Genomic DNA, 24,973 nt, shown 5'->3' on the forward strand with positions numbered 1-24,973 from the left:
AGATTATTATTCTATATAGCTAAAATTGATTACCCTCAACTCTTAAAAATGGGGAAGAGGGTTATGCTTAAAAACCTGGAAAGATATTCATGATAAGTTATTTAGTGAAAAGACCAGATTTTTGGAGAGCATTTTATTTTATGATCTCACTGAGGTAAAATAGTATATAGTTATATCTACATGGTTAACAGTATACTGATAGTTGTTGTATACTATATCTTTTCCTTCTTTATGATTTTGTAGTGTAACCCTTTCTTAATGAAAGGTATCAATTACATAGATGTAATAAAGATCTTCAAAAAGTTCTTCAATAAAAATGAGTGATGTCACAGAAAATGGTGGAATAGGGAGTTCCAAGAATTGGTCTCTCTACTCAAACAACCATTAAACTGGCAAAAAAATGTTAGATTCAACTTTTTCAGACCTTTGGAATCTAACTCAAAACTTATAACAACTAGGGGGGATGCTTAATGAAAAAAAAGAGACAGCTAAATTTTGGTAAGAAAGCATTGTGGCATGTTTTGCTCACCTGCCTACACCATCCTTCATTTCCAGCTTGGATGTGGCCATGGGGATGGTAGCCTGTGTTCTGATGTGGCTTGCTGGTGCCTGAAGGGACTATATGGACTATGTTCTCAAAAAATTGTGGTTGAACTTTTTGACATGTCTGGTGGTCCTCAGAGGGACCGAAACAGAGACTTGTCTTTGTTTTGCCTCCTTTGGAAATCTCTCAGAGCTGGAGTGGCTTCCCAGGAGGCATCTGTTGAAAGCATCTAAAGACTTACTACCAAACCTCCTGGGGCAAGGGATGGTGGGTGGGGCAAGCAGCAGTCAGACCAAAAGCCTAGGAAGAGGATGAAGAGGAAGATACATGAATCCAGAGAGCAACACACATGCCCAGGACCAGGCAAAGGCTCAGAAAAGACTTGGAAGATGCTAGGCTTGTATCCCTGGCAGGCCTTTGGGCAGAGCTTTGTATCACAAGCAGGAGGTGAAGGCAGAGGAAGTACTATAGGTGGTCTGGCTAAGAGTTGACAGAGTGCCCGAGCTCAGAGCCAATTGGCAACGAGTGGGAGAGTATTTTTTTTCTTTCTTTTGGCTCTATCAGGTCAGAAGCTGACCCCTGAGATAATGGAATGGAGACTTCAGTGACCACCCATGAAAGAAATTGTCTTGGCAAAAATAGTTTGGAAGAGTCACTAAATAAACAAATGTCCTCAAAAAGTAGCAAGAGCAAACCTGGGGAGGGGAAGAATCTGATTTCCAGAGTTACCACATTTTAATATGCAAAACGTCCATTTTTCAACAAAAAATTACAAGGCATACAAAGTGGAAAGTATGGCCCATTCACATGAAAAAAAGAAATAGATACTATCCCTGTGGAGGCCCAGCATTGGTCTTACTTATTTAAAATATATATTTATTGATTTCAGAGAGGAAGGGTGAGGGAGAGAGAGAAACTTCTATGATGGGAGAGATTCATTGATCAGTTGCCTCCTGCACACCCCCTACTGGGGATCCAGCCCACAACCTGGGCATGTGCCCTAACCATAAATCGAACCGTGACCTCCTGGTTCATAGGTGGACCCTCAACCACTGAGCCACACCAGCCAGGCACAATGATCTTAAATATGCTCAAAGAACTAAAGGGCACCAGGAGAACAAGGTCCAAACAAATAAAAAGGATAGAAATTGTAAAAATGAACGAAATAAAAAATCTGGAACTGAAAAACATGATCAAAGGATAAAAGAAATATATTGTAAATATCCCCAGAACCCCAAAATATGTCCAGTCTCTTCAATAATGAGTTTCGTGCAAGTAAAAATCATAGTACAATGCCATTTCCCACTTATCAAAATATGGGAAAATGGACCTCCTCATAATGCATTGAAGAGAGCATTTATTGGTACAACTTTCCTCAAGTATAATTTGGCAAATCTATCAAGATCCTTGAAACTTTTGACACAGGTATTATACTTTTAAGGAAGTTTAAAAATGTATTGCATGTTCATTTGCTCATTTATTTTCATATTCACTAATTCCTTCACAAATATTTGAGTCTGTTATATGCCAGGCACTTGCCCTGGTTTTCATATGTCTCTAACACTTTGCCCTAGGTGTTAGAAAGCAGTAAACAAAATAAATTCCCTGCTCTGAGTTTTTATTCCTGCAGATAAAAGACTGTAAGAAAACAAACAAAATGAATATGTAGTAAGTTAAATGGTAATAAAATACTATAAAAAATAAAGGTGAGGTGGTCAGGGAATATCAGACACAAACTAAATGTACATTATTGAGTGGTTAGTAAAGTAAATTATGGTGTAAGTGAATTGTGGATGAAAAATTAAAAGCCATATAATACCACAGTTTTTCTCTAGATCCCATACTTTTTATTTTTAACCTTTGACTTTTAAGAAAGGCATGCTTCATATATGTAAGGTAAAATCTTTCAAATTAACATAGTCATAAATAAGTAAGCAGAATATATTAATGAATTGCATTCTAATAAATTAAATGTAACTGAATTCAAGGGAAAAGATTTGAATGTAAGTTACCTTTTAAATGACATTGTTGCTTTTATGTATCAGCAGGTGGTGCTATTGCTTGTGTAAAAGAGAACTTACTGCCATTCTTCTTTTCTCTGTTCTTAAATACTCAGTTTGTCATTGTAATGAAAACATTGCCCTTTGTGCATTTATTCTTCCACTCAATTAAAATAACTTATCATCTGCAGTAATTGGTCTTACTGTTATATGTAACTTTTCATAGGTATGTATATCAGCAATTTTTCATCTCATGGCACACATAAACTAATTACTAAAATTCTGCATCATACCAAAAAATTTATCTTTTGCCAGTCTGAAAAAAAGGTATAATTTTGATCCATTCACATCAGACAACTATTGTTATGTTGCTGTTGTCATTTTTTTATTTGACAGTCTAAGGGGAAAAGAGGTCAGGTATTGCATGTTTTAAAAGTTCTTGTGGCACACCTATTGAAAATGGCTTATATATAGCAACACATGATTTAAGACATTGTAATTTGCTAATTCCCGGTATATGAGAGAGAATATTGATATTAAAAATCAGTTAGTGTATCTTAGGCTAGTATACTGAAAACAAAGATATTACATATAAAAATATATTGCTAAGTCTCAAAAGTGTAACAGCAATTTGTTGTGTTCTTTCTTTTTCTTTTTTTATTTCTTTTTTAAAAAATTTCTTTATTGATTAAGGTATTACATATGTGTCCTTATTCCCCCATTACCCCCCACCTCCCATTCATGCCCCCACCCCCCTGTTGTTTGTGTCCATTGATTAGGCTTACATTGCATGCATGTAAGTCCTTTGGTTGATCTCTCCCCCTTACCCCCATCCTCCCCTACCTTCCCTGAAGTTTGACGTTCTGATTGATGTTTCTCTGTCTCTGGATCTATTTTTGTTCATCAGTTTATGTTGTTCATTATATTCCACAAATAAGGGAGATCATGTGATATTTATCTTTCTCTGCCTGGCTTATTTCACTTAGTATAATGCTCTCCATCTCCATCCATGTTGTTGAAAATGGTAAGAACTCCTTCTTTTTTACCGCAGGTAGTATTCCATTGTGTAGATGCACCACAGTTTTCTAATCCACTCATCTGCTGATGGGCACTTAGGCTGTTTCCAAATCTTAGCTATGGTGAATTGTGCTGCTATGAACATAGGGGTGCATATATCCTTTCTGATTGGTGTTTCTGTTTTCTTGGGATATATTCCTAGAAGTGGGATCACTGGGTCAAATGGGAGTCCCATTTTTAGTTTTTTGAGGAAACTCCATACTGTTCTCCACAGTGGCTGCACCAGTCTGCATTCCCACCAGCAGTGCACGGGGTTCCTTTTTCTCCACATCCTCGCCAGCACTTGTCATTTGTTGATTTGTTGATAATAGCCATTCTGACAGGTGTGAGATGTTACCGAATTGTTGTTTTGATTTGCATCTCTCTGATGATTAGTGACTTTGAGCAGGTTTTCATATGTCTCTTGGCTTGTGTTCTTGTTCAGTGGCGTAGTGCTTCTTCCTAGACAGCTCAAAATAATTTGGGTCATATTATCAATACAGATCATATTTGTGTTCTATAAACTTTTTATAATTACTGATTTTTCTATTTTTGTTTTTGCTTATTCATTTTGTGGTTTTAGAAATTATTTGCACTTAACCACGCCCAAACTAATTTTTGTTTGCTTTTTCATATTCTGTATCCTAAGGAAACTGTTACCTACAATTTATTGTCTGGAATTAGGGGGAAAAATAGAAAACCTCACTAGTATTGTATAGGCACAAATAGTGACTAATATGAAATAGTATAATTATATCTAAGGCTTATATATTGAAGTAATCTATGGCAAAAAGAAGTATAAGAAAAATAAAACAAAAATAGAAAAAATAATATCCATAATCATGCCAAAAAATAAAATATTTTCATTTTCTATGTACCTTACAAGTCTTTGAGAAGATTTTACATGGTTGTGATGACTATAAATAAATTTTTACATATCCTTTTACTTTTAGTATTGATGTTGAATACTTATTTTAGCTCAATATTATATTACTAGGTGCCCAGTACACGAATTCGTGTACCCCGAAAGGAACTGTGGGCTGTGAGGCTGCAGTGGGCCACGAGGTTGCGGTGGGCACAGGGGCGGGTCTCAGCCCATCCTCTGTGCCCCTGCCCGGCCACCCCCACGTGTTGATGGCGCCAGCTCCACTCGCACCTGCTGAAGGCGTGGAGCATTTTGGGCCGGTGCCAGCAGCAGGTGTGAGCAGGGCCGGCACCGTCAGCAGGTGCGAGCAGCGGCTGCTGCCCTGATCTCCCCTCAGGAGCAGGGGGAGGTGGAGAAGCCCTCATGGGCGATCGGGGCCGGCAGCCGTCACTCATACCCACTGATGGCGCTGGGTGCCAGCAGTGGGTGTGAGCAGCGCCAGCAGCGGGTGCAAGTGGGGCCAGCGCCAGCAGCAGGAGCAAGTGCTGGGTGGGACCGTGGCGTGCAGGAGCAAAGAATTTTCAGTAACCACCAGAGGCTTGCCCCAATGACAGCAACCGGTGCCCCGCCTTGGTCTGGCACCCCTGCTCACCTGCTCCACCATTCCACCATGGCCGACACCGCCATGTTCCACATGCGCCCCCTGGTGGTCAGCACATGTCATAGCGACCGGTTGTTCGGTTGTTCTGCCGTTCAGTCTATTTGCATATTAGGGTTTTATATATAGAGATGGTCTAAAAATACAATTAAACTATGGAAGCATAGCATCAGTATAATTTTAATAAAGATAGACTGAAGGGGAAAGATAATGGCAGAGGCAACATTTTTTAAAAACTCAAAAATGAATTAAATAAATGAGCCTAATTGTATTTAGTTGTTTGTATAACCACCCAGAGAGGAACTATTTCATGTGACTACTTGACTTGATTGTCAGCTCCTTGTGCTCACAGTAGAGACTCAAGAGAGAATTACCCTGCCACTTTGAAAAAGCTTTTCAGTTCCTCAAATGGCAAACATAGAGTTACCATAGACCCAGCAATTCCACTCCTAGGTGTGTACCCAGAGAAATGAAAACGTATGTCCACACAAAAGCCTATACACAAATGTTCATAGCAGCATTATTTATAATGGCCAAAAAGCTGAAAAACCCAAATGCTCCAAAACCCAAGCAATATATGTAATATTTACACAATCCAATATTATTTGGCAATCAAAGGGATGTGACACATGCTACAACATGGACAAACCTTGAAAACATTAAAGTGAAAGAAGCCAGTCACAAAAGCCACATAATGTATTATTACATTTATATGAAATGACCAAAATAGAAAATGAAAATAGATTAGTGGTTGCCATGAGCTGGGGGATCCGGGGAATGGACAGCTGCTAATGGGTATGGGTTTCTTTTTGCGGTGATAAAAATGTTCTGAAATTACATAGTGGTGATGGTTGTACAACTCTGACTATAATAAAAACCACTGAATTCTATACTTTAAAAGGGTGAATTTTATAATATGTGAAATGTATCTCAGTGTTGTTATTTTTTAAAAAAGAAATAGGCTTAAGGGCAAAAGAGTGAAAAAATAAAATTCAAAACTTGTAATCATTTGTGAAGTTGATATTGTTATTTTGAATACTTATATTGGTTCTTTAAAGAACTGGGGTTTTTGGCTAGGAGAAAGGAGATACTAAGGTAAGACTGTCAAGGATAAATAAAAATTCTCTAGTTCCTGGGTTTGAATTGGAAGTGTCAGTTTGAGTTCATGAAAAAATTTCCTAATTCTGTTCATTAAGTGGCCTAGGGGCACCCTAGGTTTGGCTCAGTGGATAGAACATTGGCCTGCGGACTGAAGGATCCCGGGTTCAATTCTGGTCAAGGGCATGTACCTTGGTTGCAGGCTCCTCTTTGGCCTGGGCCCTGGCACATGCGGGAGGCAACCAATCAATTTTTTTCCTCTCACATTGATGTTTCTCTCTGTCTTTCCTTCTCTCTTCCACTCTCTCTAAAAAAAAAAATAATAAAAAAAAATTAATGGAAAATATTCTTGGGTGAGGATTAAAAAAAAAAAGGCCTAGGGGTTTTCTCTCAATACCATTTTCCACATTAGGGTGCATTGAAGTAAAGGCTGACTCCAGGTGTGGATCAGGAAATATAAAATATGAATCTGGAACATTTTGTCATATAGAAAACAAGGAAAGTGATGGAAACTACAAGATTCCATTAAAAACAAACAAACCACTAAAGAACCAACTTCAAGGGATCCCACTGGCTAAAATTGGGCTAATTGGAGCATTATATTTATTAAAGCACATCAAATATGTTAAAATTAATGAGTTCATGATACTAAACAATAACATTTATTGGTTACATTTGAAGGTTACAATGGTGTGTAATGAATTCCCCTAATATTTATTGGTTACATTTGAAGGTTACAGTGGTGTAATGAATTCCCATTTACCCTATTACTCAGCTTCCAACAATTGTCGACTAATGGCTAATTCCTACCTCATCCATACCATGGCCCAGATTATTCTGAGCAAATCCCTGACATCATAGAATTTTATCGTTAAATATTTCTACTCATCATTAAAAAACACAGAGGATTTTAAAAATCTAACCTCCATACCATTATTAAACCTAAAAACAATTAACAATAATAATTCCTTAATATTCTCAACAGTCACTGTTCAGAATTTTCCAATTGTTTTTTGTTTTCCAGTTTGTGGGAATTAAGATGCAAATAAGGTATAATAATGGTGATTGGTGATTGGTTGACAAATGTCTTAGATCTCTTTTGATCTGTAAGGTCCCCTTCCACATATTTTTTTTCTTTTAATATTTTTAGAGAGAAGGAGAGAGAGAGCAGCATCAATGTGAGAGTGTAACATTGATTAGCTGCCTCCTGCACGCCCCCTACTGGGGATCGAGCTGCAACCCTGACCTGAATCAAACCAGCAACCTTCCAGGTCACAGGACAACACTCAATCAACTGAGCCACACCGGCCAGGGCTGTAATGCCATCTTTCAAAAAAATGTTTGTTATGTCTTACACACGCACCTCTTTCGTTCCAGCTGATGCTTATTGATATCTCTAGGTAACATTCTCCCATAGATAGATAGGTCCTAGAAAAGGTTATACTTACTGCATTCTGAAAACAAGAAATCAATTACCTATACTTCCATGATTTTAGGCGTATATCAAAAATGCTTTAGTTACAGTGTGTGTTTAGTTTCAATTTTTAATGACATTTTTGAAATATAATCAGAAATCTTTAGATATAGGAACTGTAGAATTAATAGTAAGATGCCTTTTTTTTCCTACAGAATCTTTGTATGTATCCATTCAGTATTATTACTTAAAAGTAATTATGTGATTGGAAATGGTGTGGGTGTTTTGCAGTTCTTGAAAGATTTCATACATGTTACATGTTTCATACATATTCTACTGTGTACTTTAAAAATTACGTCTTTTGTTTAGTTCCCTATACTAGTAATTAAGAAAAATATTTCTTACTAATTTTAGAATGAAGATACTTTTTAAATTTTGGTTAATCCTCACGCAATGATATTTTTTTTCCCCAATGATTTTTAGAGAGTCGAGAGTTGGGAGAGAGGGAAGAAGGGAGGGAAGGAAAGAAGCAGAGAGAGAAAAACATCGATGTGAGAGAGACACATGGATTGGTTGCGTCTACACTCACCCCAACCAAGGCCAGGGATTGAATGTGCAACCGAGGTACATTCCCTTGACCAGGAATCGAACCCAAGACTGTTTGGTGTGTGGCCTAACACTCTAACCACTGAGACACATCAGCCAGGGCACGTTTAAAAAAAATTGTCTTAATATGTTAACGTATCCTCAGTTTAAAACTTACTTAAAAATTTTTTAAAATAAATGAATTTTTCTTTTGTTTTTTCTTCCCCAAGTGGTCATATGCTTTGGAAAAGCCCAACACTGGCAGCATATTTAATATTGCATGGTCAGTTGATGGCACCCAGATTGCTGGAGCCTGCGGAAATGGACATGTTGTTTTCGCACACGTGGTGGAGCAACGTTGGGAGTGGAAAAATTTTCAAGTAACATTAACCAAAAGAAGGACTATGCAGGTATGGTTATGGTCTATGGTTGATTAAACCTGCTTCTTTTCACATTAGTTCACTATACAGATTACGGGATTATCTTCGTTAGTAGTATTTAAATTAAGTTTATAAAAATTCAGTCACATTAGATATATTTTAACTCTACTATTAGTGATCCTTTTCATGACATAAGGTAAGAACCTTTCACTGAAATAGAGCCTGAGTGCCCATAGTTACTGAGGTTCTGGGGTTGAGGCAGGGGTGGTGAAACTTGAAGCATTTAGAGAAAGTCTAGATACAGCTGAGGAAGGGGGAGACAGCTATGACAGGTTAGATTTAATTCCTGGACCTGACCCGAAGGCAGGCCTAACCTTCTCATCAGAGTCCGGATTGTATTATTTTATTTATTTATAGTTGTATGAGTTTATTTAACCTCATTAATTTTTTTCCTATTAAGAATTGCCTAAGGCAAGCCAAATTGGGAAAATAATAGTAAGTTCTTATTGGTAGTTAGGAAGAAAACAGGTAATTCTGGAGTGAAATACTTTGTAGATTAAGACAGAAAGGTTGGAATGTGGAATGGGAGGCAAAGGGAAATAATTTATAGGTAGAGAACATCAGAGAGAGGGGTTCTCTATTCAATTGTAAGCCTCTTACCCAGTACCATATTTCACTTGTCTTTATCTCCCCTATGGGGCCTAGCCCAGTGCCTTGCATATATATAATAAGCATTCCACAAATATTTTTAAAGTTAATTGACAAAAGGGAGGAGGAAGAGGCCAAAGACAATGTGCCAATGGCAAAGCCTCTGCCAAAGAAAGGGCAACTCTACCTTCTTCCTCTCCTTCCTCCTCTTCCTCCTGTCTGTAACTTCCTCCTTCAGTACTCACAATTCAGATTGTTATAAATACTATAACAATTTGGAAGCATATATCTTATGATTTCTTGGACAGATCTATTCAAATATTCTTTAGCCTAATTACCCAGATTTTAAAATTTGGATAATATGGTCACCAAAGTAATAGTGATTTGGTATACGCTAATTTTTCTTCGTTTTGTTTACTTATTTTTAAATTTTAAACTTCATATTATGGAGAATTTAAAACATAAAAGTAAACAGTAGTATAATGAATCTCTATGTACTTATCACCCAGCCCAACATGATCAACCCATGTTCAAACCTGCCCCATTCATGTCCATATCTATTTTCTCCCCCCAAAAGTGACTCATCACTTTTGCTATAGTCTGTCTTTAGAAGCAAGCTACTACTAGGTCCAGTCCACACACAGTGGAGAGACTTACAGAAGGATGTGAATACTAGGAGGTGAGGATCATTAAGAGCCACCTTACAAGTTACCTAACCGCACATACATACCCTTATTTATATACTAGAGGCCCGGTGCACGAAATTCATACACAGGGGGTGTCTCTCAGCCCAGCCTGAACCCTCTCCAATCTGGGACCCCTCGAGGGATGTCCAACTGCCCGTTTAGTCGTGCAGTCGGACATCCCTCTCACAATCCAGGACTGCTGGCTCCCAACTGCTCGCTTGCCTGCCTTCCTGTTGCCCCTAACAGCTTCTGCCTGCCAGCCTGATCACCTCCTAACCACTCCCCTGCCAGCCTGATTGATGCCTAACTGCTCCCCTGCCAGCCTGTTTGCCCCTGACTGCCTTCCCCTGCAGGCCTGGTCACCCCTAACTGCCCTTCCCTGAAGGCCTGGTCACCCCCAACTTACCTCCTCTGCTGGCCTGGTCACCCCCAACTTACCTCCTCTGCTGGCCTGGTCACCCCTAACTGCCCTCCCCTGCTGGCCTGATCGCCCACAACCGCCCTCCCTTGCAGGCCTGGTTCCTCCCAACTGCCCTCCTCTACTGGCCATCTTGTGGTGGCCATCTTGTGTCCACATGGGGGCAGGATCTTTGACCACATGGGGGCAGCCATCTTGTGTGTTGGAGTGATGGTCAATCTGCATATTACTCTTTTATTAGATAGAATAGAGGCCTGGTGCATGGGTGAGGGCCAGCTGGTTTGCTCTGAAGGGTGTCCCAGATCAGGGTGGGGGTTCCCTTGGGGCGTGGGGTGGCCTGGGCAAGGGGCCTGTGGTGGTTTGCAGGCCAGCCACGCCCCCCGGTGACCCAAGCGGAGGCCCTGGTATCTGGGATTTATTTATCTTCTACAATTGAAACTTTGTAGCCTGGAGTGGAGCCAAGCCTCCTGCTCGCTCCGTGGCGGCAGCCATTTCTGTTGGGATTTATTTATCTTCTATAATTGAAACTTTGTAGCCTTAAGTGGAGGCCAAGACAGGCCAGAGCTGCAAAAGCTTGGCTTCCTCCATCGCCAGGGGCAACCCTAGCCTCCTGCTCTCTCCAGCTCCGTGGCTGCTGCCATTTTTGTTGGGATTTATTTATCTTCTATAATTGAAACTTTGTAGCCTTGAGTGGAGGTCTGGGCCCACCAGGGTGTGTGGAAAGCTTGGCTTCCTCCATCGCTGGGGAAACCCAAGCCTCCCTCCTGCTTGCTCCCTGGCTGCAGCCATCTTGGTTAAGGTTAATTTGCATACTCACTCCTGATTGGCTGGTGGGTGTGGCTTGTGGATGTAGTGGAGTGATGGTTAATTTGCATATTACTCTTTTATTAGATGGGATTATTAGATAGGATGTGTAACTCAGAAATGCACTACTCAACTAATGCAGCTATTCCATATGGGATGGAAAACCCTCCCTCCCTAAAAAGAGATAATGCAGATTCTTCCAGTCATTTCATTCAGCTCCAAATCTCTGGTCTAGAAAACTTTAAAAGTGAATTTTAATTACTCTTCTCCCCCTCCCCATATTCCAATTTACAGTGACAAGGGGAAAACAGGAGAGCTTCAGTGAAAACAGATGGTAAAAGGAGAGAAGAGAAAACAGCAGTGATTGCCAGGTCCATAGCTAAAATGCAGCCAGCCAGTAATATCCTGAGAACACGAGACCCCTTTTTCTTAGCAATAGAATTAGTTGCTTGGTTAATTTGGCAATTCTAGTTTATCTTTCTGGGACAGTCTCCCACTTGGAAGGATTCTCTTTCTGGGAACTGTTCATTTTAGTAGCCCACTTAATTAATAATTTTCAGCCCCTAATGGAAGAAATTGGGGATTGATTGATTGGTTGTTTGATTTACTTATTTATAATTCCAACAGCCTGCACAATGATATTCAGAGAACCCTAATAGAACCCCATTATAATGCAAATTTTTTTCTTTCTCCACTTCCTCCTCCCCTTCAGTAACCATCAGCTTGTTCTCTATATCTGTGGGCCTGTTTGTGTCATTTTGTTTATTCATTTGTTTTGTTTTAGATTTCACATATAACTAAATCATACAGCATTTGTCTTTCTTTGTCTGGTTTATTTTACTTAGCATTATTCTCTAGGTCTCTCCATGTTGTTGCAAATGGCAATATTCTATCCTTTTTTCTTGCTGAGTAATATTCTATTGGAGATACCTAGAGTGTGTGTGTGTGTGTGTGTGTGTGTATACACTGAGTGGCCAGATTATTATGATCTCTGAACGCATAATAATCTGGCCACTCAGTGTGTGTGTGTGTATTAGAGGCCCGGTGCATGAATTTGTGCATGGGTGGGGTCTGGCCAGCCTGGCTAGGGGGAGGGGACATGGACGGTTGGCCAGCCTGCCTGCTGGTCAAAATCCTGGTCGAGGGGACAATTTGCATATTAGCCTTTTATTATATAGGATATATACTGAGTGGCCAGATTATTATGCGTTCAGAGATCATAATAATCTGGCCACTCAGTGTGTGTGTGTGTACACACACACACACACACACACACACACACACACACAGAAAACATCATCTTTATCCATTCATCTACTGATGGACACTCTGTTGCGTCTATATCTTGGCAATTGTAACTAATGCTACAGTTAACATAAGGATGCATATATATATCTTTTCAAATTAGTGTTTTTGTTTTTTTTGCATAAATACCCAGAGGTAGAAATAGCCCACTTAATTTTGTTGTGAGGTGGGATCACGGATTGCCATAAGGACTGATTAATCACAACTTTTTGTTTGCCTGGTTTAGAATTTTTCAATTTCTTTTTTTATATATATTTTTTATTGATTTCAAAGAGGAAGGAAGAGAGAGAGATAGAAACATCACTGATTGGCTGCCTCCTGCACGCCCCCTACTGGGGGGCATCAACCCGGGCATGTGCCCTTGGCCAGAAACAAACCTGGGACCCTTTAGTCTGCAGGCCGATGCTCTATCCACTGAGTCAAACCGACTAGGGCAGTGGTCGGCAAACTGCGGCTCGCGAGCCACTGTTTGCTGCTCTGTTGACTAATGAGTTTGCCGACCACTGACCTAGACTCTCAATTCCAATAATTATAGGCTGTTGTTGTTTCTTGTGATTAAGCACCTATCAGATACTCATTAGTCAACAGAGCGGCAAACTGCGGCTTGAGAGCTGCATGTAACTCGCGAGCCGCAGTTTGCCGACCACTGGACTAGGGCTAGAATTTTACAGTTTCATTAGAAACTTAGTAGATTGTTGGTTGGTTTGTGTTTCATTGACTCAGAAACCAGAGATCATGTTGAGTCATTAATTCTTGAATTTAGACCTTCACCTGGCAGCAGGCTACATTGCCCTTCCTGAATTCCTGTTCCTCCCCTTTTGTGTGACCCAGTAACCTTGAGAGAGAAGCTTTCTTAATCTGCTCCTTGCCTTCAGGTCGGATCCCAGTGGAGACTTTTTTCCAAAAGGGATAATTGATGGCTTTGTTAGGAGGAAGTGCCTGGAAGGCAGAGGTACAGAAGGAGAGATAAGGCATTTCTCAGGTCTCCAGTTTACTTCTTTCCTGCCAATTCTTAATTTAGCATCACGGGGAGCCGAGGTTTGCCGCTCTGTTGACTAATGAGTTTGCCGACCACTGACCTAGACTCTGGCTGTTGTTGTTCCTTGTGATTAAGCCCCTATCCAGTAGTCGGCAAACTCAGTCAACAGTTTGCCGCAGTTTACCGACCACTGGCATAGGGCACTGCTTTGATTTTTAATAGTTGCAGAAGTTCAACATTATTTGATTCTTAGTTTTATCTTCTGTAAAGGTAAGAGTTAATAATAGAATGCTTTTGAGAATTAAATGTGATAATATAAACAAAAATAAATGGTAGCTATTTCTATAATTATAGCTAATTATAGGATTAAGTGGGTATTTTGTAAATGAGGAAACAGAATTTTTGGATTTATGTCAATCTGAGGACATAAATGTTGTGGTTAGGTACAAGGATTAGGTAATACAAGTATCAAGAGGTTAATCCTGAATCTTTCCAGAATTGAACAGAATAATGGATGCAATTTAAAATTCTCTTAGGACATTTTTGATGTGGGATTTGCTATAGATTTGAAATTTTAATGGCAATTATCACTATATCTTTAGTTTTGGGATATTTTATTCCTGTTTGGTTCTGGTGTTCCAGATTCACAAAAAAAGAGAGTTCCTCCATGTAAAGCTTTAGGCAAATATGAATTTTAAGAAATCTGTATATAATTTGAATAACAGCAGAGACCTACACAATCAGGTTTTTATTTATTTTTATTTTTATTTTTATTTTTTTAAATATATTTTATTGATTTTTTACAGAGAGGAGGGGAGAGGGATAGAGAGTTAGAAATATCGATGAGGGAGAAACATCGATCAGCTGCCTCCTGCACACCTCCTACTGGGGATGTGCCCGCAACCAAGGTACATGCCCTTGACCGGAATCGAACCCAGGACCCTTGAGTCCGCAGGCCGACGCTCTATCCACTGAGCCAAACCGGTCAGGGCAACAATCAGGTTTTTAAATATTGAATGTTCCTAAACCTGTATTAAGAGCCAGTTAGTTTCATTGGGTATCATATTGCTATAAAGAAACTACCATATAACGTCCTTTAAAAACTTTTATTTCACTCCATTAGCTTTAAAATGTTTCCATCAAGGATGGCATTTTGGACCTTTTAAAATGTCTCTGGGAGCTCAGACTTCTGGTGAAGCTGGTGTCATAAGTTCTCACTTGGAAGGAATAGATATACCTTTGGCTCCAAAGACATCAATAATATATGAAAAAATATTTTTAAAAAAGACTTACCTTGACTCAAAAACAAGATAAACATCTCTGTAGACCAGAAATGGAACAAAATGCGGAGTATAAAGTGAAGTCTTTGACCACTTGACTCAGGCCCAGCAGCAGTGAGGAGAGTGGCTCCTGCTGGCTGATGGAACCACAAGTACTTGCAGTGAGTCGAGTGGCCTGAGCCCGGTCTCTGTTTGAAATCAGACGGGGGCGGGGGGAAGGTGGGTCTGTGGGGTAGCTCTCTTCTCCTCTTTATGAAAGAAGACCTTTAAAAGCCTAAGATCTGAACAGAGACTCACAGGATCACCACCTATAGTTACGACTTGCTCAGTGCTAGGGGCCCATTCATTGAGACCTAGAGTTGTGCAGCACTCATCTGTGGCCTTCAGACAAAGATCAGCCTTTTCACCGAAAGCACTCCTCACATTTCTGTTCTAAGTAAAAACCAGCCGATCCTTGAGGCCAGTGTTTCTCCTACAACCTTCTCAAGTAAAGGTGTTTTTCTTCTTTATACCAAGTATTACTAGGACCAGAGGTCGGGGTAGGTGTCTTCTTTACCCCTCACTGCTGATTCCAGACCGCGATAACGTCTTCCTCTCTAACGAACTCCAGCTCCTTTGAAAACTTGCCATCAGACTGCCCCCCCTTTTTTTACTTTATCAGCAGTTGTTTTCATAAAAACAAAACCAAACCAATAGTCATAGTTTCACAGTTGAAAAAGTTGCACATTACAATATTTTACAATTCATTGTATATTCACCAGGTTCCCATTTCCTAAAGGGCTTGTAATATAAAGCAGAATAGAAGGGAAAACCTCAAAGTTGATTACTTTGACACCAAGTTTTACACAGAACACTAAGAACCACAAAAAGCTTAGGTTCTATCAGAAAATACAGACCAAATTCCATTCGTGATTTAAAAATCCCATTAGAAACATGTTAAAAAAAACACCACCACCAAATTCCACAATATGATTAACATTTCAAATTAACAGCAGTGTAAAATTTTTTTAAATAATCAATTTTGTATAGCTGAGAATATAACAAAAAGTTAAAGCATGGTTTTCAAACAGTTGATTATTTCTTGCTAGAATGTGTTTAAAATTAGGTTTTACTTTCTTTTTAAACCTGCTCTCCTCCCCACCCCCAAGACTGCTCCCCTTTTTGTAGTTATTTCCCCTACTCATTGAAGAGGGAAGCAAACCTAGTCATTTTCTTTATCAGTGGTCCTTGCATCACTCTTTTTTATTAAGAATTTTTAAAATATCCAAAAGTTAAGAACTATTTTTATTTTAACATAATCATCATATTTCACATTCCTCTGGTTGTCTCCTAAATGTCTTTCCTCAGTAACAGGTTCCATTTCTCCAATTAATTAATTGATATTGTGTGCTTGTTTGTATCAGGAAACAAAGTCCCATATTGCATTTTGTTAGTTTGTCTGTTCAGTCTTTTAAAATCTGAAACAATTTCTCTTCCTTGTTATTTATTTATTTGTTTAAGAAACCACATTTTCCTATTTGCATCTCTGTGGTATGATTAAATTTAACATGTTCATCTAACTCCTGTATTTCCTGTGGACTGGTTATTAGATGTAGAGCCTTAATACTATAAAGATGACTTTGTAGGTGATGCTGTGCACTTTCTACTGCATCACATCAGGAGACACTTATGTCTGCTTATCTCTCTTTTAATGATGCTAAGATTGATCACTCTGTTCAGGTGTTGTCAGTCTGATTCATCTATTTCATAATTCCTCATTAGAATTTTATCTTAATATACCTCTTAGCCATTGATGATAGTTGTCTAGAACCATGTTTAATTGGGGGTTATAAAATGTTAATCTTGTAATTCTAATGATTCTTCTGCATTTATTAGCTAAAATTCTTTTATTAAAGACTTTGTCTCATCAACTATTTGGTTACCCTGAGGTGAGATGAATTTTTAATTATTTTCCTGTATTTACCAGTTTTCACATAATGAGTTGATTTTGTAGTATGTCCAATGAGTTTCTTTTTTGTTATTGATAATACCATTATAAATTTGCAAATTTTAACATTTTTGATGTGTTTCAATACATTTCAGTCATTATTCTCTTTACTACTCAATGGCTTTGGCCATTGGCTCCTGTGTTCTTTTGAGATGAACTCGGTAGCTTGCTTGTATTTCTGATAAGATGCCCTAGGCTCCTCTTATATATTTCCTGTTCCAGACTTGGAATCAGCCATTCTTCCAAGAAGAACTTGATCCTTTTGGAGGGAAATGTTACTTAGAGACCATGATCCAGGTGCTAGAGTGCTCATTGTTACTGGTTTGATCATTACTTCTAGATGAAATATATTTGTTTTTGACGTAAAAGTATGTCATGAGTATAAACTGAGGTTTCAAGTTCAAATTTAAGATTATACAGTTTTACTCTTGGTTTTTTATTTGAAGCATTTTTCTTTTATAAGAAAATTTTGGTTCCCAAAGACATTAATGGTGCTATATATATATATGTACCCTAAAATATAGTTTCAAATAATAAATCAATATTATACTAATATGTTACTGAATACTGTTTTAGATTTTTTATTTTATTTTTTAATATAAACAAATCCATATATTTTCATATCCTTTCCTTTATTGGATAAAAGGTATAATACTATACATACTGTTTTACATCTTACATTTTTTATTATATAATATATCCTGGAGATCACTCCATAGATCTTCCCTATTCCTTTCACAGCTGTATAGTATTCCACTTTGTGAATGTACCAGTTTATTCAACCTATCCCATATTGATAGATAGTTGGGCTGTTCTAATCTTTTGCTGTTACCATTAGTGCTGTGTATAGTAATGGCCTTGTGTGTATGCTATTTCATAGTTTTGTTTGTTTATCTCTGGGATAGAATTCTAAAAGTAAAATTGCTGGGTGAAGGAATTTACATGTATATAATTTTGCTATCTCTTGTCATGGTGATAATAGTTTGGTGGGGATGGGAGTTGAGGAGCAGATAATCTATCTACACTAATAAAAGAGAAACATGCAAATTGACTATCACTCTGCTACACCCACCAGCCAATCAGGAGCGAGTATGCAAATTAACCCACCATAGATGGCGGCGGCCACAGAGCTGGAGAGAGTAGGAGGCTTGGGTTGCCCCCAGTGATGGAGGAAGCTAAGCTTCCCACCTGCCCTTGCTGGCCCTGGCCTCCGCTCAAGGCTACAAAGTTTCAATTATAGAAGATAAATAAATCCCAGATACCTGCTTCCAGCCAGCCCTGGCCTCCGCTCAAGGCTACAAAGTTTCAATTATAAAAGATAAATAAATCCCAGATACCTGCTTCCAGCCGGCCCTGGCCTCCGCTCAAGGAGGCGCTGAAAAAAAAAAAAAGAAGAAAAAGAAAAAAAGAAGGGGCTGGGAGCTTGGGTTGCTGGGGGGTGTGGCCAGCCTGAAAACACCCTCAGCCCCTCACCCAGGCTGGCCACACCCCCATGGGGTGAGGGTCCCCGCTGCGGGGCTTGGCCAGCCTGCAAACAGCCATCAGCCCCTCACCCAGCTGGCCAGACACCCCAGCAGGGACCCCCACCCTGAAGGTTCTGTGGCCAGCCTGAAAATGGCCCTCGTGCACTGGGCCTCTAGTATTATATATAAAAGCCTAAGCAGCTGTTCAACCGTTCGACTGGTAGCTATGACATGCACTGACCACCAGGGGGCAGATGCTCAACGCACAGGCATGGAAACATGGAACAGACTGATGAATCTCAGAGGGAAGTGGGGAGGAGGAGTGTGGGAAGAGATTAACCAAAGATCTTATATGCGTACTAGAGGCCCAGTGCACGGATTCGTGCACCAGTGGGGTCCCTTGACTTGGCCTGTGGGGATCGGGCTGAAATTGGCAGTCTGACATCCCACGAGGGGTCCCAGATTGCAAGAGGGCACAGGCCAGGCCAAGGGACCCCACTGGTGCACAAATCCATGCACCGGGCCTCTAGTAAAAATAGAATATGCCTTATAGGTAGAAATATTTCAAATAAATACTTATAAGATGTTTGACTTTATTTTCCTATCTTTTTTCTATACCCTTTTATTCTTCATTAATACTGTAATTGTCACATTATACTGTATTTATGAAGATGATATCATTTTGAGGGGAATTTAAAATAATACTAATTACAATTAAACTCTTTTTCTCTATTTTTCAGCTCTTACTATAATATCTTACCCATTCTGGTATTGGCCAGAGATTAGATAAGTTTAACTTGCCCAACATTTTTCCTAATTTTTGGCAAATCGTCTCCAACTTCAGGATTTTTAGCTGATTCTACCAAATGTTAAAATTCTTGCAAACTTTATTCTGTTACAAACATAACAATTTTAACTATCTAAGGCAAATCTCCTTTTGTTAATTGGTGCTTAACTTTCTTATATATTACCTCTGTGCAAATCTCCTTTTGTTAGTTGGTGCTTAACTTATATATTATCTCTGTTTCTTTACATATGGAAATATTTTCTCCCCCTCTGTGCAGCTTGGTTTTTTCACTATGCACTAACACCTCCTACTCTACTTTTGAAATTGTTATATCTCTTATTTTAGAACTTAAATTTTTAAAAATATTTTTATTGATTTCAGAGAGAAAGGGAGAGAGAGATAGAAACATCAATGATGAGAGAATCAATCAGCTGCCTCCTGTACGCCCCCTATTGGGGATCGAGCCTGCAACCCAGGCATGTGACCAGAATCGAACCTGGGACACTTCAGTCTGCAGGCCGATGCTCCATCCACTGAGCCAAACCGGCTAGGGCTAGAACTTAAATTTTAAAGTAAAATCTAACCCTAAAAAGATACATTAATACTGTTTGGGGCAGAAATTATATAGGGTGGGGCAAAAGTAGGTTTTACAGTTGTAAGTACACAAAACACAGAGTTTATTCTTATATTATTATTTATTAATTATTGTATTATTTTCCATATGAACAACTGTAAACCTACTTTTGCCACAACCTGTATACTTTCTTTCCAACTCCTATTTGCCACACTCCTTTGACTACGTTATAGCATTTTCACCTTATTGCTCCATTGCTACATCATTCAGATTGGCTTGCATGTTAGGAATCTCTATATATCTTTTTCTGTTTATTTCTAAGAAGTTTTTTATGTCTATAATTTTGTTGGTTGATTTTATACCCAAATATGTCATCTTATCCCATTTACTATTGAAATCTTCTTTTTTATGTGATTGGACAATCATGAGAGCATTGAATTTTTTGTTTTTCAAGATCTTGCTAACTTACCTAATAAAAGTTTGATGTATTTTAATGTTGTTTGTTGGTATTTCATTTTTCCTTGTTTAGGTGCGTAACGTTCTTAATGATGCAGTGGATTTACTGGAATTCCGTGACAGAGTCATTAAAGCATCTTTGAACTATGCCCACTTAGTTGTTTCAACGTCTCTTCAATGTTATGTGTTCTCGTAAGCATCTTGCACTTCTTAAAAATCCAGTTTTGTCTGTGATGAGGAATTTATTTTTAATCTTTCACATCAAGTTCCTATCCTGAACTTAATCCCAAACAAGAGTGAGAAAAAGTGATCTGAGAGCTGTGAAAATAGATCTAATAAAGTTTGTGAATCAAAGGTTAATACTCACCTTTAAAATACTTCTCTGAAATCGTGTTTGCTCTTACTTTCCTCACAGTTCTAAGGAATTTAGTATAATTTGATTTCAAAGCACAGAAAAGACTAGGAGCAGCTGATAAATGATGCAAACAAGGAACCTCCTAACCTTTGGAATAGGGGACAGCTAGCAGCCTGACAACAGACTGAAATATATTCATTCAGTAAGGACACAAGGAGCTATTTAGGCTCAACATCGTAGCCCATGGTAATCACGTTCATATTAATGATCCAAAGCTGTCCAGAAATAATGAAAGCAAATATTATTTGTTATACTTTGTATTAGAAAGCAGAGAATGAATCCACACATCAAAGACTTGTACCTAAACATACTTGGTATTCAAAACAGTAACTCAATATGTGCTAATAAATGTTGAACAACTAACTTTTTGCTTGATTTGCCTTGTCTGCTGATTTCTATAATGTAAATACTTGTACTGTGGCCAATTTCAAGCTATCAATGTAGTGTCTGAAAGCAGAATTGAGAAGAGGTACATTTTAACATTATATGGTTACAGTCTAATCATTGAATTCAAAATTGAGGCTAGAGATTATATGTCTTATTCACCACTTACATGCCCAGTTACCCACTAGTACAGTGTCCAACATGTAGTAGGTACTTAATAAATAAGAAAGTATTTTTGAGTAAATAAATGGATTGAAAAACATGAAAAATAGTGTTGTCTTGGTATCCTCATGCCCATTAATACATAATGCAAACTAATACATTTACTAATTTAATTAACCATTGTTACAACTGTGTATTAATATTTCTCACTCACTATGTATAAATTTGCTACAAATGAGAATCTACAACTTGGTATAATAGCCAAGTCTGGAGTAATGAAATGAGAGAAGCAAAGGAGAAAGCATTAAGAAACATTTGAAACCTATTTGGAGATAGGTTTTACAGGCTGTAAATGTTCTGTCCGTTCATCCCTATTGTTGAATCATATTACACTATAAAAACCAAAGAAGTTATTTGTTCATTTATGTATCCATTTATTTAATAAGTATTCATATAATATTTTACAGTTTACAGAATGCTTCACAAACATCTCTTTAGGCGACCTGTATGAGAAATAAATCATGTTTATCATGTTCTTATTACGTATTATAAATGTTTGTTCAGTATCTGCTATATAACAGGCAGTTAGCTAAATACTTGGGTAGGTTATCATTATCTTCATTTTATAAATAAGGAAACTGATGCTTAGGGGATTAAGCTTATTAAAATCATATGGCTGACAGGTGGTGAAACCAGATTTCTAATCCTGATCCATTTAGGCAAAAACCCTTCCCCTTTACATTATGCCATGCTGCTACTGTTTTTCAGATGAGAAACATTAGACGAGTTGCCCAAATCACAGAGCTAATAAATGGACTTTACTTGGACTTACACTTAGATTCCTCAATTCATTTATTGTGATTCCTACAATAAACTTTCATTAAATGCTTCCTGTGTGCTAGGTTTAGGGACAGAGTCTCTGTGTTCTGCTGAGGGATGCCGAAATTAAGTGAATAATTTTAGAACAGTGTGCCAACCGCTGTAATAGAAATATATACAAAGTTACCGTGAAACTAAAAACACTTAAAATAAATACATATCTCCTTATTAAAAAGTATTCCGTATTTTAAATGTTAATAAATTTCTATTTTATTTGTCTTTCAGTACGAAGAACTGGAATACACCACTTATATTTGATCTCAAAGAAGGAACTGTTAGTTTAATTCTGCAAGCTGAAAGGTAATTTGTTTATCATCTTTGACTACTGAATTTTGGGTTAAAATTTTTCAAATCATAGCAAAGCACTCTTTAAAGCATGCCATTTACAGAATGGTACACTAGTCATTAGGTATCAATCTGTTTCTACTATTTATTTTTTAAAAAAGTAAGAGAATAAGCTCTTAGATCAATGGTTCTGAAACTTTTTAGTCTCCGACCTTGCTTACATTCACAAAATGATATGGAGGGTTATAGATATTACCATTTACTATGGTATTAGAAATTAAAATTGAGATTTAAAATGATGAGAATAAACTCAGAAGTAAATATCAGAGTAATGACATGAGAAAATGAGAGTGAAACTGGCAAATTACTATGAAATAGTTTTGACCTCAAGGTTCCTCTGTTTTCTATTCTTTTTTAAAAAAAAAATATTTTTATTAATTTTAGAGAGGAAGGAAGAGTGAGAGAGGGAGATAGAAACATCAGTGATGAGAGATCAATCATTGATCGGCTGCCTCCTGCACACCCCCTACTGGGGATCAAGCCTACAACCCAGGCATGTGCCTTGACTGGAATTGAACCCAGGACCCTTCAGTCTGCAAGCAGACGCTTTATCCACTGAGCCAAACCGGCTAGGGCTCTGTTTTTGTTTTCAAATACTGGTTGAAACTCATTAATTTTATAAACCACTACGTGGCTGTGACCTAAAGTTTAAAAAATGATACCCTCTGCCAGTACTTGCAGTGTATATAGGACAAAGAAACTCCAGACCGGAGAAACCAAGATGGCGGCATAGGTAAGCACCTAAACTGCTGCCTCGCACAACAATATCAAAACTACAACTAAAAGACAGAACGGACACCATCTAGAACCACAGGAAAGCTGGCTGAGTGAAAATTCTACAACTAGAAGGAAAGAGGAAAGCTCACAGAGAATTGGAGGTACGGCAAAGGGTCTTTGTGCGCGCAGAGAGGAAGGGTGGCTGAGAGCCTGGCTGACTTTCTCTGGCGGAAGGGGGAAGGAAGCCCCCGACCGCACTGAACCCCAGTTCTGACTGCACTGAACCCCAGTTCCGGGCGATCCCCTGGGGACCCACGCTCTTGTGGGGGGAATCTGGACTCTCAGGTGGAGACTCGGGAGCCGGGGAAGGCGGAGGACTGAAAGCGCGCGCATGCCGGTGCGCACAAAGGCTGCGGAGGTTGCCACGGGCTTTCCCTAGTGGAAGGGAGTCGGAGGCTCCTGAATGCACTGGACCCCAGTTCTGACTGCACTGAACCCCGGTTCCAGGCGAGCCCCTGGGGACCCACGCTCTTGTGGGGGGAATCTGGACTCTCGGGCGAAGACTCGGGAGCCGGGGAAGGCAGAGGACTGAAAGCGCGCGCGTGCCAGTGTGCACAAAAGCTGCGGAGGTTGCCACAGGCTTTCCCTAGTGGAAGGGAATCGGAGGTTCCTGACTGCACTGGGCTTCAGTTCTGACTGCACTGAACCCCGGTTCCAGGCGAGCCCCTGGGGACCCACGCTCTTGTGGGGGGAGTCTGGACTCTCGGGCGGAGACTCAGGAGCCAGGGAAGGCAGAGGTCTGAAGGCGCTCACGTGCGTGCAAGGGTAAGGCTGACATGAAGCCAAGACTGAGACTCCACCCCATCCAAGCTGAGCACAGAGGCTATTGCAATTTGGCAAGTCTAATCCTATAAGGCTGTCTCCAGCACCGAACCTCTCCCAGCATAGAAACAGCTGATCCTTATAGCCAACTGGCCTGGAGGTCAATTCTTCCCAGTGATACCAACAACAATCAAGACTTAATTACAACAAGGCTGTACACACAGTCCACAAAGGGGTGCACCAAGAGTGTCCACCTCAGGTTAACTGGGGAGGCAGACCCACTGGGCCATATTGGAAACCTAGCACACAAATCTACCTTACCAACTCAGGGAAGCAGTGAAAATGCGGCGTCAAAGAATCAGATCACAAACGAAAGAAATGGAGGAAAACAAACGACTGGATATAGAATTCAAAACCACGGTTATAAGGCTTTTTAAGAATATCCTAGAAAAGGCCGATAAATATAACGAGACCCTCGCAGATTATGAAAAAGGACCAACTAGAAATTAAACATACACTGACTGAAATAAAAAATATTATACAGAGACCCAAAAACAGACAAGAGGAACACAAAAATCAAGTCAAAGAATTGAAATACAAAGAAGCAAAAAACACTCAACCGAAAAAGCAAAAAGCAAAAAAAAATCCAAAAAGTTGAAGATCGTGTAAGAAGCCTCTGGGACAACTTCAAGCGTACCAACATCAGAATTATGGGGGTGCCAGAAGAAGAGAGAGAGCAAGATACTGAAAACCTATTTGAAGAAATAATGACCGAAAACTTCCCCCACCTGGTGAAAGAAATAGACTTACAAGTCCAGGAAGCGCACAGAACCCCAAACAAAAGGAATCCAAAGAGGACCACACCAAGACACATCATAATTAAAATGCCGAGAGCAAAAGACAAAGAGAGAATCTTAAAAGCAGCAAGAGAAAAACAGTTAATTACCTACAAGGGAGCACCCATACGACTGTCAGCTGATTTCTCAACAGAAACTATGCAGGCCAGACTGGAGTGGCAAGAAATTTTCAAAGTGATGAATAGCAAGAACCTACAACCAAGATTACTCTACCCAGCAAAGCTATCATTCAGAATTGAAGGGCAGATAAAGAGCTTCACAGATAAGAAAAAGCTGAAGGAGTTCATCACCACCAAACCAGTATTATATGAAATGCTGAAAGGTATTCTTAAAGAAGAGGAAGAAGAAAAAAGTAAAGAGAAAAATTATGAACACCAAATACATATCTATCAACAAGTGAACCTA

General features: G+C 39.1%; 1 protein-coding gene across 4 annotated transcripts in view; it reads left to right on the forward strand.

Annotated features, from left to right (window-relative positions):
- IFT80 (intraflagellar transport 80) overlaps nt 1-24,973 on the forward strand; it is a 103,160-nt gene that overhangs the window by 53,642 nt on the left and 24,545 nt on the right. For all 4 annotated transcript variants that reach the window (XM_080656172.1, XM_080656174.1, XM_080656173.1 and 1 more), the window contains 3 exons: nt 8,451-8,630; nt 20,061-20,179; nt 22,053-22,127. In XM_080656172.1, the coding sequence (XP_080512298.1) occupies nt 8,451-8,630; nt 20,061-20,179; nt 22,053-22,127 (374 nt within the window). The remainder of the gene's footprint in view (nt 1-8,450; nt 8,631-20,060; nt 20,180-22,052; nt 22,128-24,973) is intronic.

The sequence above is a fragment of the Plecotus auritus genome (assembly GCF_963455305.1).
Source record: "Plecotus auritus genome assembly, chromosome: 2".
Classification (NCBI taxonomy): domain Eukaryota; kingdom Metazoa; phylum Chordata; class Mammalia; order Chiroptera; family Vespertilionidae; genus Plecotus; species Plecotus auritus.